Genomic DNA, 13,109 nt, shown 5'->3' with positions numbered 1-13,109 from the left:
CCATCGCTCCCCAGATGGCTGCAATGGGCGGACCTGGGCTGATCCAAAGCCAGGAGCCAGGCTCTTCCTCCGGGTCTCCCACATGGGTGCAGGGGCCCAAGGACTTGGGCCATCTTCTACTGCTCTCCCAGGCCATAGCAGGGATCTGGATTGGAAGAGGAGCAGCTGGGACTCGAACCTGTGCCCATATGGGATGCCGGCACTGCAGGTGATGGTTCACCTGCTATGCCACAGCACCGGCCGCGAGCCCCCTTATTTTCTGCAGCTCAGGCTGGCTCCCCCCGCCCTGCCCCAGTGATGGGTTGGTGAGCCCTTGTGCCAACCCATCCTCTTACAGCAGTGCACTGAGGCCGCCATGACAAGGTAACATGGACAGGCGCTGAAACGACAGAGATGCCCCAGCACAGGTCCGGGGCCTGCGGGCCCAAGATCAAGGTCCAGCAGCTGTGGCCCAGGAGGGCAGTGGAAGATGGCCCAAGTGCTTCAGCCCCTGTGCCTGGCTTTGGGGGGTGAACCAATGGAAGGAAGACCTTTCTCTCTGTCTCTCTCTCTCACTGTCTGTCAAATAAAAAAAAAAAAAAAAAAAGAGGAAGGAAGGAAGGAGGGAAGAAAGGAAAGGGTCCTGCCTTTACAATCTCATTTCACCTTCCTGGAGGTAGTGGAGACCACCTCAGACACAGTCGCGTTGGGGAGTAGGGTTTCCAATGTGGGAATCTGAGCGGGTTGCAGCTCGGTCCATAGCAATCCTAAATCTGACTGTGATACCTGGTGCCCCTGGGGAGGGCTGGTCAGAATCTTATTTCTTATTCGTGCTGCCTCTGAGTTTCTTGTGGGATTTTATCCCTGGTTGTGAGGTCCTTGCTTAACCTGGCAGTCACGTGCATCCACGGTAGGGGGCTTACCCCAGCAGTGTTTATTTTGTTTCTCCTACCTGCTGGTGCGTAGAGAGCATCACCCACCCATGACTCCTGTGACACACTCAGGCCCTCTGTCTTGAAGCAGCAGTTCCAGGCTTGGCTCGCCCAGCTCAGGGTCACCACAACAGCATTACCTGCACGGGGAACTGACCACTGAGCTGCCCTGCCCCTGCTGGTTCGCTGCTGCCCACCAGACCAGATGCTTGGCATTTCGTCAGCCCACTCTGGCACCAGCATCCCTCCTCTGTTCTGAGCCACAAAGGTCCCGGAACACCCAGACAGTCAGGACACTGGGGGCAGACGTCCTCCGAGCGTTCCCGTGTTATGTTTCACCCAGAACTTACCTCTGACTTCCGGGTTGAATGGCAGGTCTCCACACACGCTGCACCTGGGATTGCCCTGTGGCTGCTGTGGCTGCTTGGCCCAGGACGGCTGATCTGCAGAGGGCAGCCTCCCCCTCCAAAGGCAGCTGCTGATCGCCAGACCTGGGGTCCCCCCAGGCTGCATAGCCCAGGCTGTGGGTGAGGCGACTGTGCATCTTCGATCCCTGGCCATGGAACCAGTGTCTTCCCTCTGTGCGCAGGCCGTCCAGGGCACAGGCCTGGCTTTCATCGTCTACACGGAGGCCATCAAGAACATGGAGGTGTCGCAGCTGTGGTCGGTGCTCTACTTCTTCATGCTGCTCATGTTGGGCGTGGGGAGCATGCTGGGGAACACAGCGGCCATCCTCACCCCTCTCACCGACAGCAAGTTCATCTCCAGCCTCCTGCCCAGGGAGGCCATCTCAGGTCAGCGGACCAGCCGGGGGAGGGACGGGGTCAGTCTGGGAGGACTGGACATGGCGGGGACCTGTGCTTGTCCAGGCAGAGCCACTGGGGTCTGTGGCACCCTCACCTGCCAGGGTCTGCGTCTGGAAACCTGGGACCTGGGTCAGGTGACGCACCTGGTGTGGTTTCCTTCTTGAGGGCATGAGATGGGGAAGGGATCACCTCCCCTCCGACCTCGTCCCGCCCCAGAATAATGGTGATCACTAGGCTAGGAGAGCGCCTGCTTTGGTTTTTCGTTGTCTTAACTGAAGTATACCCATGCTAAAGTATGTGTTTCTTAAGTACACATCAACTAATTGTGGACTTGTAGCCTCCCAAGTAACTGCCTCTTAGGTCAAGGTGAAAAACTTTCCTACACGCCTCCCCAGACAATAGGCACCTCTAGAAGTCACCTCTGACATTTCAGGTTTGTCTGTGCTGTTCTTGAATGCCATGTTAATAAACCCTGCAGTTGACAATCTCTAGGTGAGATGTGGGGAGCAGGAGCCATCACCCCCATACCGCCTGTGTCAGAACTGCTATGGGGGACTCGCCACTCTTCCTTCCTCCATCCTGCCAGGCACTGGGGTTGCCATTGCCAATCAGACCACTCCCAGCTCCCTCCAGCCGTCAGCTCCATCCACCCAGGCTGCCGTGGCCAGCCCCGTCCCTGTGACGAGACTTCTCTGCCACTGCCAGCTCTGGTTCCAGCCCCTCACCCTGACCACGCGGGTAGGGCCCGTCCCCTCTCCTCTGGGGTCTGGTCTCTGTCGTCAGCATGACACAGGCCGGGTCCCCTCAGGGTGCAGAGGGCTCAGGGCCACAGGGGAAAGGGCAGGTGGGAGCCAGGGCAGACATTCCATGGGGCCCAGGGCCAGCAGTCAGTGGCCAGGGGGACACCAATGCCCGGAGTGGAGGCTGAGGGGCTCTATTCCTGTCTGCCGCGTGTGCTGTGGGGGAAGGGGCGAGGGGCTCCACGCCTCTGAGTCCCCCTCCCCCAACCTGGGGTGCAGAGGCATATGGGTGGAATACAGGGTGAGTAGGCTATTGGTAAACGCTGGTTTCTCCCTCTTCCCCTCCTGGGCTGGTGCGAGAGCTCTCAGGAAATGGCTCATAGGATCCCCTCATTCCTGTCTGCTCCCCTGAGCCCTGGGGCTGAGGGGTTGGGATGAACAGGAGCCCCCGCCCCACAGCCTGGCGCCATTCCCATGAGAACCGCGCTCCCTGCTGGTTGCTCGCCACACAGGGCTCCCAACCCACGTGCTGGCCAACGTTCCCAGGAGAGTCTGCTCCTGCCACCCCACAGACAGGTGAGCAGGTGGTCTTGCACCCCCAGGTCTGGTGTGCCTCATCAACTGTGCCATCGGCATGGTGTTCACCTTGGAGTCTGGCAACTACTGGTTTGACATCTTCAATGACTACGGAGCCACACTGTCCCTGCTGCTCATAGTGCTGGTGGAGGCGATCTCCGTGTGCTATGTGTACGGGCTGAGGAGGTGAGGAGACCCCAGCCCCTGCCCGCTGCAAGGGGAAAATGCAAGAAAAGTCTCTTGCAATGTGCATTGCCCTTCTTCATTGCTTGTTCAAGTTTACCCTCCGATCTCAGCTAATTCTCAGCCTCTCTTCCACTCTCTGTTGGCTTCCAACTGAAATCTTCTCTGTTGGCTGGGTTTCTACTCTGTACCATGGGGCATGTGCCAGTTGGCCCTGCTGGACACCCACACCTTCCTGGGTCAGGGAACCCTGCCTGCACGCACCGACTCCTCTTATCTCTTGCCAACATCTGTGTTTTTTGAAGAACCCTGATCAGGGTCTGGCTGAGAACTTAGACCTTGGAAAAGCTGGCAACTCCAAATGTAGCTGGGTTCTCACTGCCGGTGCACCGTGCAGCACTGGATGTTTTCCGTTCCCTTGGGTGATGGGGCCACAGCGAGTGGCCTAGAGCAACTTCCAAACCAGAGTGTGTGTCTAAACCAAGGGAGGGCTGGTGAAACACAGACCCCTGAATGTCCCTGATAACGTGAGACCAGCTGGTCACCTGGGAAATGGCAGTCTAGGGGGAGAAAGTGTTGGGGGTCCCCTGGAGGGATGCGACAAGCCCATCGGCGGTGGGGTGGGGGTGGGGGGGAGGTGGTCAGGAAGGAGGGAGAGGAAGAGGGGCCTGAGACCTGGCCTCCCCCCATCCATGGCCTCTGGGCACAGCGCCATCTAGTGACAAGGCAGCACCAGCTCTGTGTAGGTCCTGCAGCTCCTCTTCTTGCTCTATGCAGGGAAGTGGGGGTGGAGTGAAGACACAAAAGGACCCCAGCGCTTTCTGTTCTATGTCCTTGTGTGTGAGGCCACTGCAAAACACACCAAACACCGGAGTTAAAGGAAAGATTTATTGTCGGGGGCGGGGGGGGGGGACCCAACAGGCTGGAGGGAGAGGGGGAAAAAGGGTAGAAGGGTCAAGAGAGAGCATGGGTGTGGGAAGCAGGCCTGTTGGGTAGGGAAGTGGGGGCAGTGCATCCTGTGGGGGTGAGGGAGGGGGTGGAGCTGACGCTTGTGGGTGGGCCATTTGGTCACCTGACTTCCAGCAAATCAGGCTGGGCATAGGACTGAAGCTTACTGTGCAAGATGGTGACAGGTACCAGAGCCTAAAATGGCGTCACAGATGACACTGCACCATGTTACTAACATTCCCCCTTTTGGCTTTTTATAAAGCAGGTGTGGTATGGGATTACAGCAGCCCCAAAGTCCAGGAGGGGTGGAGGGACGATGATCTGTCTTTTAGAGTACTTCCTGCTGACATGGGAACAATGAGTTACCCTCTGCTGGCATGGGTGATGTCTCAAGCCACCGTCTCCTGGGTAGGGAGCTGAGTATATCCCTGTAGCAGCATTTGGTTGACCACCTGGTTGGTGAAGGCCCTGGTTCGTTCCATTATCACCTCCTGTAAACTCTTAAACAGACACAGTAGTATAAAAGCCAGGGTGAGAATAGCAGCTGATGGTCCTAGGAGTGGCATTAACCAGGTAATGAGAGGGTTTTCTAGAGGAGAGGAAACGAGGGGTCTCTGGACCCTGGTGAGGACATCTGATGGATGTGGTTCTACGTAGCCTGATTGGTTAACATAATAACAACACTGTGAAGGCCCATCTGTTCTGTGGTACTACACCTGCTAGTGAGGTGATTTGGCTTTGGAGACCTCGGATGGTGTCAGCTGAGGTCTCAGGGGACCTAGTGACCTCCTCTTGTAACTGTGGGAGTTGCTTTTGGAGTTGGTTGGTGGAGACCACGTTGTGGCCCAAAGCTGTTCCTGATGCCTGCTCAGGAGAGGCAGGCCGAGAAGCTGATCCCGACCAAGACTGCAAGAAAGGCCGCGCGTCTCTTGCGGATGGGCGGGGTTTTCTGTAGAAAAATTCTGATCCTAGAACATTAGGTTGGGGAGAAGACCATCAATACACATTGGCTGGAAGAAGAGCCAGTGATGTAAGAGTAGAGGCTATGATTACAAAGGAATGAGGCCCCGAGTGGGCTAGACAGGGTCTAGAACAAAGGACACAGCCATTGTTAGAGGACCTAAGAAAGGTGCTGTCTAAACCATGAGCAGGCTTTCCCACTGAGAGGCAAATAGAAACTGACAGAGGGGCCTGATAATAATCAGGTGGGCTCTATGGCCTCCCCAGTTATGAGCTCCAGGCCTAACTTATCTCTTCACATGGGGAACATCCTAAGGGAGGTGTGAACCTCCTTAGGGAGCACACCCTGGTGACTCCCATTACCTAGCTGGCCTGGGAAGGGCGCTGGCCCGGTGACGGCAGGTGGCATCTCCAACAGGAAATCTACAGTTCTGCTTGCAGTGTTGCTGACCCTACTGGGCCGTCCCCTCAGCAGCGGTGGTCACTTTGGAAGCTGGGCCGAGTGAAGGGCTCTTCAGCTTGGAGCCAACAAGATGTGTGGCTCTGACCTGGGCGCCCTTTGACTGCAGGTCAGCTCTGTTTGCAGTGACCCAACTCTCGGCTGGCAGGGCTGCCAGGGCTCTTCACAAGCTGACTTCTGCTGCAACCCTGGCTTTCCGCCTCGAAAGCCACTGCAGTGGACTGGCGGCTGGGTCTCCTTGAGGGTAGACCACTGTGCGAGGCAGCCATTCATGGGCTGCCGCCTCTCTCTGTATCGCTTCTGCTGCCTGGCTTCCTCTTCCTTCTGGAAGACCAGAGGAAAGCTTTAGGAGGATGCAAGTCAGGGGGTGCGCCATCCCTATCTTTGGTGCCCTAAACTAGAAGTCTGTAGCCACAGGCATGTTCTGGTAGTGGTTTCTCTGTGAGGTGGACAATGCCCATGAGCAAAGCTATGTCCTCACTTGAAAATTTTCTCTCCCTTTGTATGGTCTGAAAGGGAGGTTTTGCCTGTTTCCTGTGCCTATTGGGAAGTAAATGTAGCTGTGAAATCATGATTGAAGCTCTCAGTCTGGCTGTGCTATTATTACAGAAACACGTTATCCATCCCTTTTATAAGGCCTGAAGATCAAACTGTGCATCCCGGAGAGTCTTTCAGTACAGAGCCAGTTCCCCACCTTGAAGAGAAGAGAGAAATCAGGGAACAAGTCAGCCTTCCCGGCTCTCTTACTGTCGGTAACTTAATATCAAATGAAAACTTAGCAACAATTTTAATTGTTAAATAACAACTTGTGAAAACACTCACAAGAAGGTCCAATGCCTTCTATAAATTTACAGAATCATGTATTTAAAAACATCTCTTAAAGATCTAACACAGTGTAACTTGTTGGATCAGCAACCTTAGCATAAACACCTAAAACACCTGATACAGAGATTCATCTAGGTCATGTGAACCAAAAGCTACCTTTAGTTAACTTAGCAGTTTAAATTTATGAGCAATCTTTTATCTATAAGCCAATTAAAATAGAGCTCTTATTCAACTTTCCTATGTAGACATATAGTATGTACACATGTATAACATAACATACAAGATAGAACAATAACGCTGTTTCAGTAATAGCTTCTAAAAATCTTTAACCTTTTGAAAATTACCAATTGATTTGCATTACTATCTGCTCTTAGTAACCTCAGTGAACCACACTTCCTCCCAGTTGGAACCTGTAGTGCATTACTGGCTTCATCTCCTTGCAGGGCCGTCCCAAAGTACAGAATATGGTACAAGTCACTGGGAAAGTCCCTCAGAACCTACAGGAGGACGGAGTAAAACACAGGAGCAACAATGTTTAGTCCTTATCAGCAGCAAATCTGAATTTTAGTATTTGGAGGAGAACACAAACTATGGATGACAAAAGACTTTAAATAGCCATGGTTAAAGTTATAAACTCATTAACAAACAAGAGGCACTTGCTTACTCCACACATTGTTTTTGAAAGCATCAGTAGGATTTTACAAATCATTTACCCCTTTTAGGCCTCTGGGCCTTTCTCATTAAGATAACCATCATGTCTGGTCACACAAGATCCATAGAGTTTTTCACTTTTGGACATTTGTATCGGTAGATTTTTAGATTATCGTAACTTAACATTTAGCACCACTTCATATCCTGACAGTACCTTTCATGTAATCCAAACACCCTGAGAGACGTATTCTTTGATATTTCCAGAGGCCCAACTGGAAATATCAAAGTCCAAAGAATTTAGAACTTTGATTTTTGAATGCCTGTCAAGAAGGCTTAAAATATCTGGTAGAAACAGGATCCCTTAACATCATGACATAATACAGACCAGATCTGATCACTGCACCGGGGGCCACCCGGACTTCCTCTGCACCAGGTTTGAACGTGACCTCCAGGCCATGACCGGCCGCGCCCTCAGCTGGTACTGGAAGATCATGTGGGCAGTCGTGAGCCCGCTGCTCATCATCAGCCTCTTTCTCTTCTACCTGAGCGACTACATCCTGGCGGGGACGCTGCGGTACCAAGCCTGGGACGCCACCCAGGTACCTGCCCTCCCTGGCCAGGCCCCTCACTTCCGAAAGCACAGCCTTGGTTAGATCCATGCTGCGGACCGGTCACTGGTTGCAGCGTGCGAGCAGCCCTGTGAGTGCTTGACAGATGCTTCCTCCCTGGAAGCCTGGCCCAGGTGTGCTCAGCCACGCGGTCTGGGCTGCGCTGTTCCCCAGCACCACCCAGAGCCTTCCAGCTGCATTCTTGTTAGGGGCTGCTACTGCACCCAATATGGGGGTCCTACAAGGCCCCTCTGACATGAGGCGCTGATCTGTGGGTGTTGGAGCCGCAGCTCTACCGCTGGCTGGAGGGAGGGACTCATCTCCCTGCTGGGAACTCCAGGGCTGCGCGGGCCTCGCAGTGGGTACCACCCCAGGCTCCCTTCCCCCCCAGCACCCTGCTCCCCTAAGTGGGCGCCTGTGGGCTGGGGCACTTCCTGCTGCTGACTCCTGTTCCCCCTTGCAGGGCCAGCTGGTGACCAGGGACTACCCGCCGTATGCTCTGGCTGTCATCGGGCTGCTCGTGGCCGCCTCCACCATGTGCGTCCCCCTGGTGGCCCTGGGGACATTCATCCTGCGCTGCCTCAAGAGAGGAGACACAGCCCCCGCGTCCTGAGATCAGGGCCCCCCAGAGCTCCGGCTCCCAGGTACACCCTGCTCGGCTGCCATCGCAGGCACTGAAGCCAAGGGGAGGCAGCCGTCACCTTCCTGGGCTGCACAGGAGGATGAGGACGGTGTGGAGGAAGGACACAAAGGACACCTGCTCTGGAGAGCACCCCTCCCCACCTCAGGAAGCTGCCCTTTCTCCCCTGGACCTGCCCCGGGAGGTCCTGTCCGGCTGCCTCCTTGTGACCCAGGCTCAGTCTGATCGGGCCAGCCTTAAAGAGATTCCCTTGTTTCATTCTAGGGAAATCCTAAAATGAATGCATGGTGCGAGCAGAAATTTGATTTAATTTTTTGGACCAAATCTAAGCCACTGGGTTTGCACCGAGGAGAGGCAGCCGCACTTGGATCGGTTTCGGGAGTGCTGAGGTGCCCGGGGTGAAATACTCTCCTCTTGTCAGCGTGCGGTCCGTACTGCTGCCTTCGCCCACCGTGAGCGTGCAGCACCTCGCTGCCCCTCCCCACTTGCCGACTAACAGGACTGTTGGCCACAGACGGAGAAGAGCTTTGCAAACCCCAGGGTGGGAACTTTGTGGAATCTAAGCCCTTGCACATTGGATCCAGGACCTGCCCCCCTCTACCAATGTTGCCCCAACTGAAGTTTGCCATGAGGAGCCTGGTCCTCAAGGTGTGTCTTCCATGGCCCGTGGTGTCTTTGTGGAGTGGGGAAAGTTCTGGAAGCCCCTATGAGGAGGAGAGCTCAACACTGACTTCGTGTTGTTTGCACAGCATGGCCAACTTACAGGAACAACCACAAACATCACTTACAACCAACTTTATGTACAGATAAATAGTTTTTTAGAACATACGCAATGCAAACAGGGCATCTTGTAACAGAAGCCACGCCGGCCGTGTGAGATGGCGCCGCCCACCATGCCACCTAGTCTTTGTTTTGCTGCCATCAGTGGGTCCAGGTCCCCTGCTCTGACGTTCGGTGCTTCACTGAGTCTTGGCATCCAGAGAGTTTCTTTGGGGATCTTTCTACAGACATTTCTGAAGACATGGTAACATCAACCAGCAATGTCATTTTTTTTTAACTTTTTTTTTTCATGCTATAAACTTTGCAAAAATAGGCATTAGCAAGGTCTTCTGTCTGGAGTTGTCATCTTATCCACACTCCCAGTGTCCCCAGAAATCCAAGTATCAAAAGATGACTGTCCCTTCAAACGTACAGACCGGGCTGTGTTGAACCCCAATATTCAGCGCCCTGGTTTCTCCCCCATGCTTCTCTGCTACCTACAGCAGGAGAGGACAGAGACAGCTGCTTCAGGACCAGCCAGGAAAACACATTCCCATCTATCGGATTGAAAGCAGAAGGGGACACTTGTGAGTCACTGCAGAATCTTCCCACTGCTTTGGAGGGGGTCCCGGGCAGCCTACCCAGTCCTCAGCACTTCTCTGGCCGGGGCCATGGGAGACCACCATTGATTCAAATTGACCTTGGGACCTCAACTGAGGACAAAAATGGGTCAAGCAGTGGATCGGGTTTTTGTACGTTGTTTCACGGACTGGCCTTTCCTGAACTTTCTCAATTTGCAAATTACAAAGCAGCCCCTGGAGAGGTAACAGGAGGATTGTAAACCCAACAGATGCCGACGCCAGCTTCTATGACACTTAGATTCTGGGAGAGGAGAGAGAGAACGCTAGACAACATGTCAATGCGATGAATGTGGACTTATGGTGTCCAAGAAGGAAATGAATGGGCCCAGATGATGGCCTTAGAGGGGCGCTAATGTACTGTGGGGAGGGAGATTCGAGTAGGGGCTATGTGACCTGGAATTGAAAGATAAGGGTGAGCTCATGATACAAATTCCCAGGGAAGGGTCAGTCCAGGCAGAACCAACAGCAAGTGCAAAGGCCCTGGGGTGGGAATAGGAAGGAGCATGATAGGAGGTGCGCATGCAGGAGCGGGCGGGGCCATGTAGGCTGGGGTAGGAGGCTCGAATGTTTTTAAGGGCAACAACTGTGCTGAGCTTTGGTGTGGGGGCTGGCACAATCTGATGCCGGAAAACCGACGGTGGCCGTGGAGGACGCTGAGCAGAAGAACCTGGAAATCACCGCAGGAGCCCCAAGAGCTCTGCCGCTCAACTGTCGGGTTCCAGCTGTCCTGAAATTTACAGATACAAAGGAACAGCAGATAAAGGCAAAACAGAGGAAACATAGTCTTTGTCGTTAAATCAGGAGCCCCAGAATCCTTGAACAGAGAGAGAATAATTCGAAGAACTCATGTTGTTACTGGCCACTTGCAATCCGTGTTCTAAGATTCTGTGCCAACGAGTTTGCCTTTCTTGTTGGTAGCAATTTCTACCTGTTCTGAAACACTTTGCTCATGCGGTTCTAGAAGCTGTCTCTAAGTGTGCATGAGAATAAACCCTAAAGCCCGCTGTGCACTAAGAGTAATATCAGGTGAGGAGCCCAGCATGGGACTGTGGAGGAGCAAACCACTGGACTGAAACAAGGAGACGACAATGTCTTTATAATCAATGCACCTCAAAAGTAAATATGTGAAAGAAGCAGTATGGTATCACACAGGTATGACGAGGTAATACAGAAACATGGAAAAGCAGTAAGCGCAGGGCACCTTTTCCTGTTACAGAAATGTCTCTAAGGTGACATGACCCGCTGCGGTCATCTGCATTGCACAGGCACAGATTTGGACACAGTGAGCACCTGCGTTGCAGAATGTTCACCTCTGTTTCATTCCTGGCCTGCAACTTCTTCATTCCTCCCAGGCAAAGATCCCCCCACCCTGCTGTTTGCACCACAAACTACTTCTCCGAACAAGACTAGCAAATGACAAGAAATAGAGCAACCAGACAAACCCACTTCCCAGAGTCAACACACAACCCATCTTCACCACGCGTGGCCCCCTCTGATGCTCTCACAGCCTTGCTAAGGTGGCAAGAGTGTTTGCACAGAGCCCAGCACACCCTCCCACCTACCCTAACTGATCTCAGTTACTGTAATACCTGGTAGAAGGTAAATGCTAGGGACACAGGTTTTGGATTGTTTCGGAATAAAGACGAGAAAACCCATGTGTGTGTTTAGTACAGGTGTGATTTTGTTTCGGGTAGTTTTGCTTCTTTGTTCATTTTAGTCGCAGTTCGGGAGGGCTCACGGGATTGATTTCTTAGTGGGGCCTCCCTCTGCATAACCTCATTTCACTAAACAGAGGACAGAGGCAGGGACACTGCACACATCTCTCCCAGGTCACTGACGGAAGCCACAGCCCCAGGAAGACACATGCAGAGCCCCAGTTGTCTGGGGTCCTAGCCCTGGCCCTCACTTCTCTATTGCTCATCCACCAACACCCACTCTAGCTCTCTCTCTCTTACAGAAAGCAACGCATTTTTACTTAAGGTGCCTACAGCAGCTCATAGTAAAAGAATTAGGCTTCTTCAACCAAGCGAGTGTAGACCTGATCCAAGTGTGTACGTTCCACACAGAGTGAAATCAGAATTATCTATCCCAATCCCTGGTGAATAGTCATTTTATGCTAAGTCACTGTGTAGTTAAGTCTTCATGACACAGCGGATGTGATTCCATGCACGTTACCTCTGGCTGAGCAGACAGCTCTCGCAGAAGATGTCCGTTCCACACGAACCGCTGGTCTGCCTGCGAGAAGTTGGAGAAGGCAATGAAGTATCTCCCGCCAGCTGCCTTTCCCCAGCAAGCAGACTGCACCCATCAGTGGCTGCCTGGCAGCTAGGAGCAGATTTCCCTGGCGTGCTCCAGACGAGTACACTCGTGTTAGGCATGTTTGTCACCGTGCAAGCATCACAGGGTCTCTGTACTCATGTTCACACTACAGACACAGACACAGAAGCAGGGCTCCTGCAACACCTCTATTTAAATGAGTCAGTAGCTGAATCAATTCTCTTTGCAATGCACAGCAACTGAACCCCAGGGCCTACCCACTTGCACCTCGCTGCAAGATGGGCACAGTCCCACACAGGCACCCTTGGGATCTAGGGCCCTGCTGGTGGTGTGGTGGGCAAACTCTATGCACCCAGAGTGGGCTATAGACTGCCGAGGCATTGTGTAGTGACTGTAGGCAGCCTTGGAAAGAGAAGTTTATAAATTCCTAATGTTTTTATTTTCAAATGCATTAGAAAACATTCATTTTACACATATGGTAAAGAGATAAAGTTTCATGTTTAAATGTATTGAAGAGAAAAAATGAATTCAAAAGAAAAGAATAAGTACAGGTGTATCCCTTACCCTATCTGAAGAGGCCACAGCCTTCAAGGAGGTCCCTGCGAGTCTCTGGGCTTTGTATGCAAATGAGGCTGCGTGCATGCGTGGGTGTACACTGCCTGGAGAAGGCATACAGTTTCCCTTCAGGGGCTCAGCGTGGGCTCGAGCCCCTCACAGACCTCCTCTCTGCACGCGGCTCTAGCCCTGTGCCAACCCATCTGACCATCCTTGGAGGCTGATGTTCAACGTGGAACTTCAAGGCCTCGCTTTCTCTTGGTTTTCGGTCCTGCTTCTCACATGGGACCTTCTTAGCCGACCAAGCTCCGTCTCACAACCTCGCTCACTACATCGCCCTCTCTGGGAAATCAACACCTCCCCAGGCCGGCTCCTGGGAGACCATCAACCGCTTGCTCGGCTGCTCCCAGGGCTTCCTGCCACTTGTCAGCTTCCACTGGGGCCCGTTCCTCCTGGGTGTGTTCTTCTTTAAGCCCCAGCCCCTCCAGTTAGTGGTCTGCAGGTGAAAACCAGAGAGGAAATGTCCCTGCCGGTCCCTACTACAGGAAAGGCACCCCTGACCATCCCTC

The 13,109-nt window shown here is 53.2% G+C and overlaps 1 protein-coding gene across 1 annotated transcript in view; it reads left to right on the top strand.

The window, feature by feature from the left end:
- The window catches only part of LOC100346971 (sodium- and chloride-dependent transporter XTRP3), a 36,822-nt gene extending 25,457 nt beyond the window's left edge, over nt 1-11,365 (top strand). Inside the window, exons 8-11 of the mRNA XM_051851702.2 lie at nt 1,501-1,705; nt 3,060-3,219; nt 7,494-7,659; nt 8,132-11,365. Coding sequence (XP_051707662.1) covers nt 1,501-1,705; nt 3,060-3,219; nt 7,494-7,659; nt 8,132-8,281 — 681 coding nt within the window. The 3' untranslated portion in view covers nt 8,282-11,365. The remainder of the gene's footprint in view (nt 1-1,500; nt 1,706-3,059; nt 3,220-7,493; nt 7,660-8,131) is intronic.
- The last annotated feature ends 1,744 nt before the right edge of the window (nt 11,366-13,109 follow it).

The sequence above is a fragment of the Oryctolagus cuniculus genome, chromosome 10, assembly GCF_964237555.1.
Source record: "Oryctolagus cuniculus chromosome 10, mOryCun1.1, whole genome shotgun sequence".
Lineage (NCBI taxonomy): Eukaryota > Metazoa > Chordata > Mammalia > Lagomorpha > Leporidae > Oryctolagus > Oryctolagus cuniculus.
The sequence above is the reverse complement of the archived record's forward strand: the minus strand, read 5'-3'. Positions and strand labels throughout refer to the sequence as shown.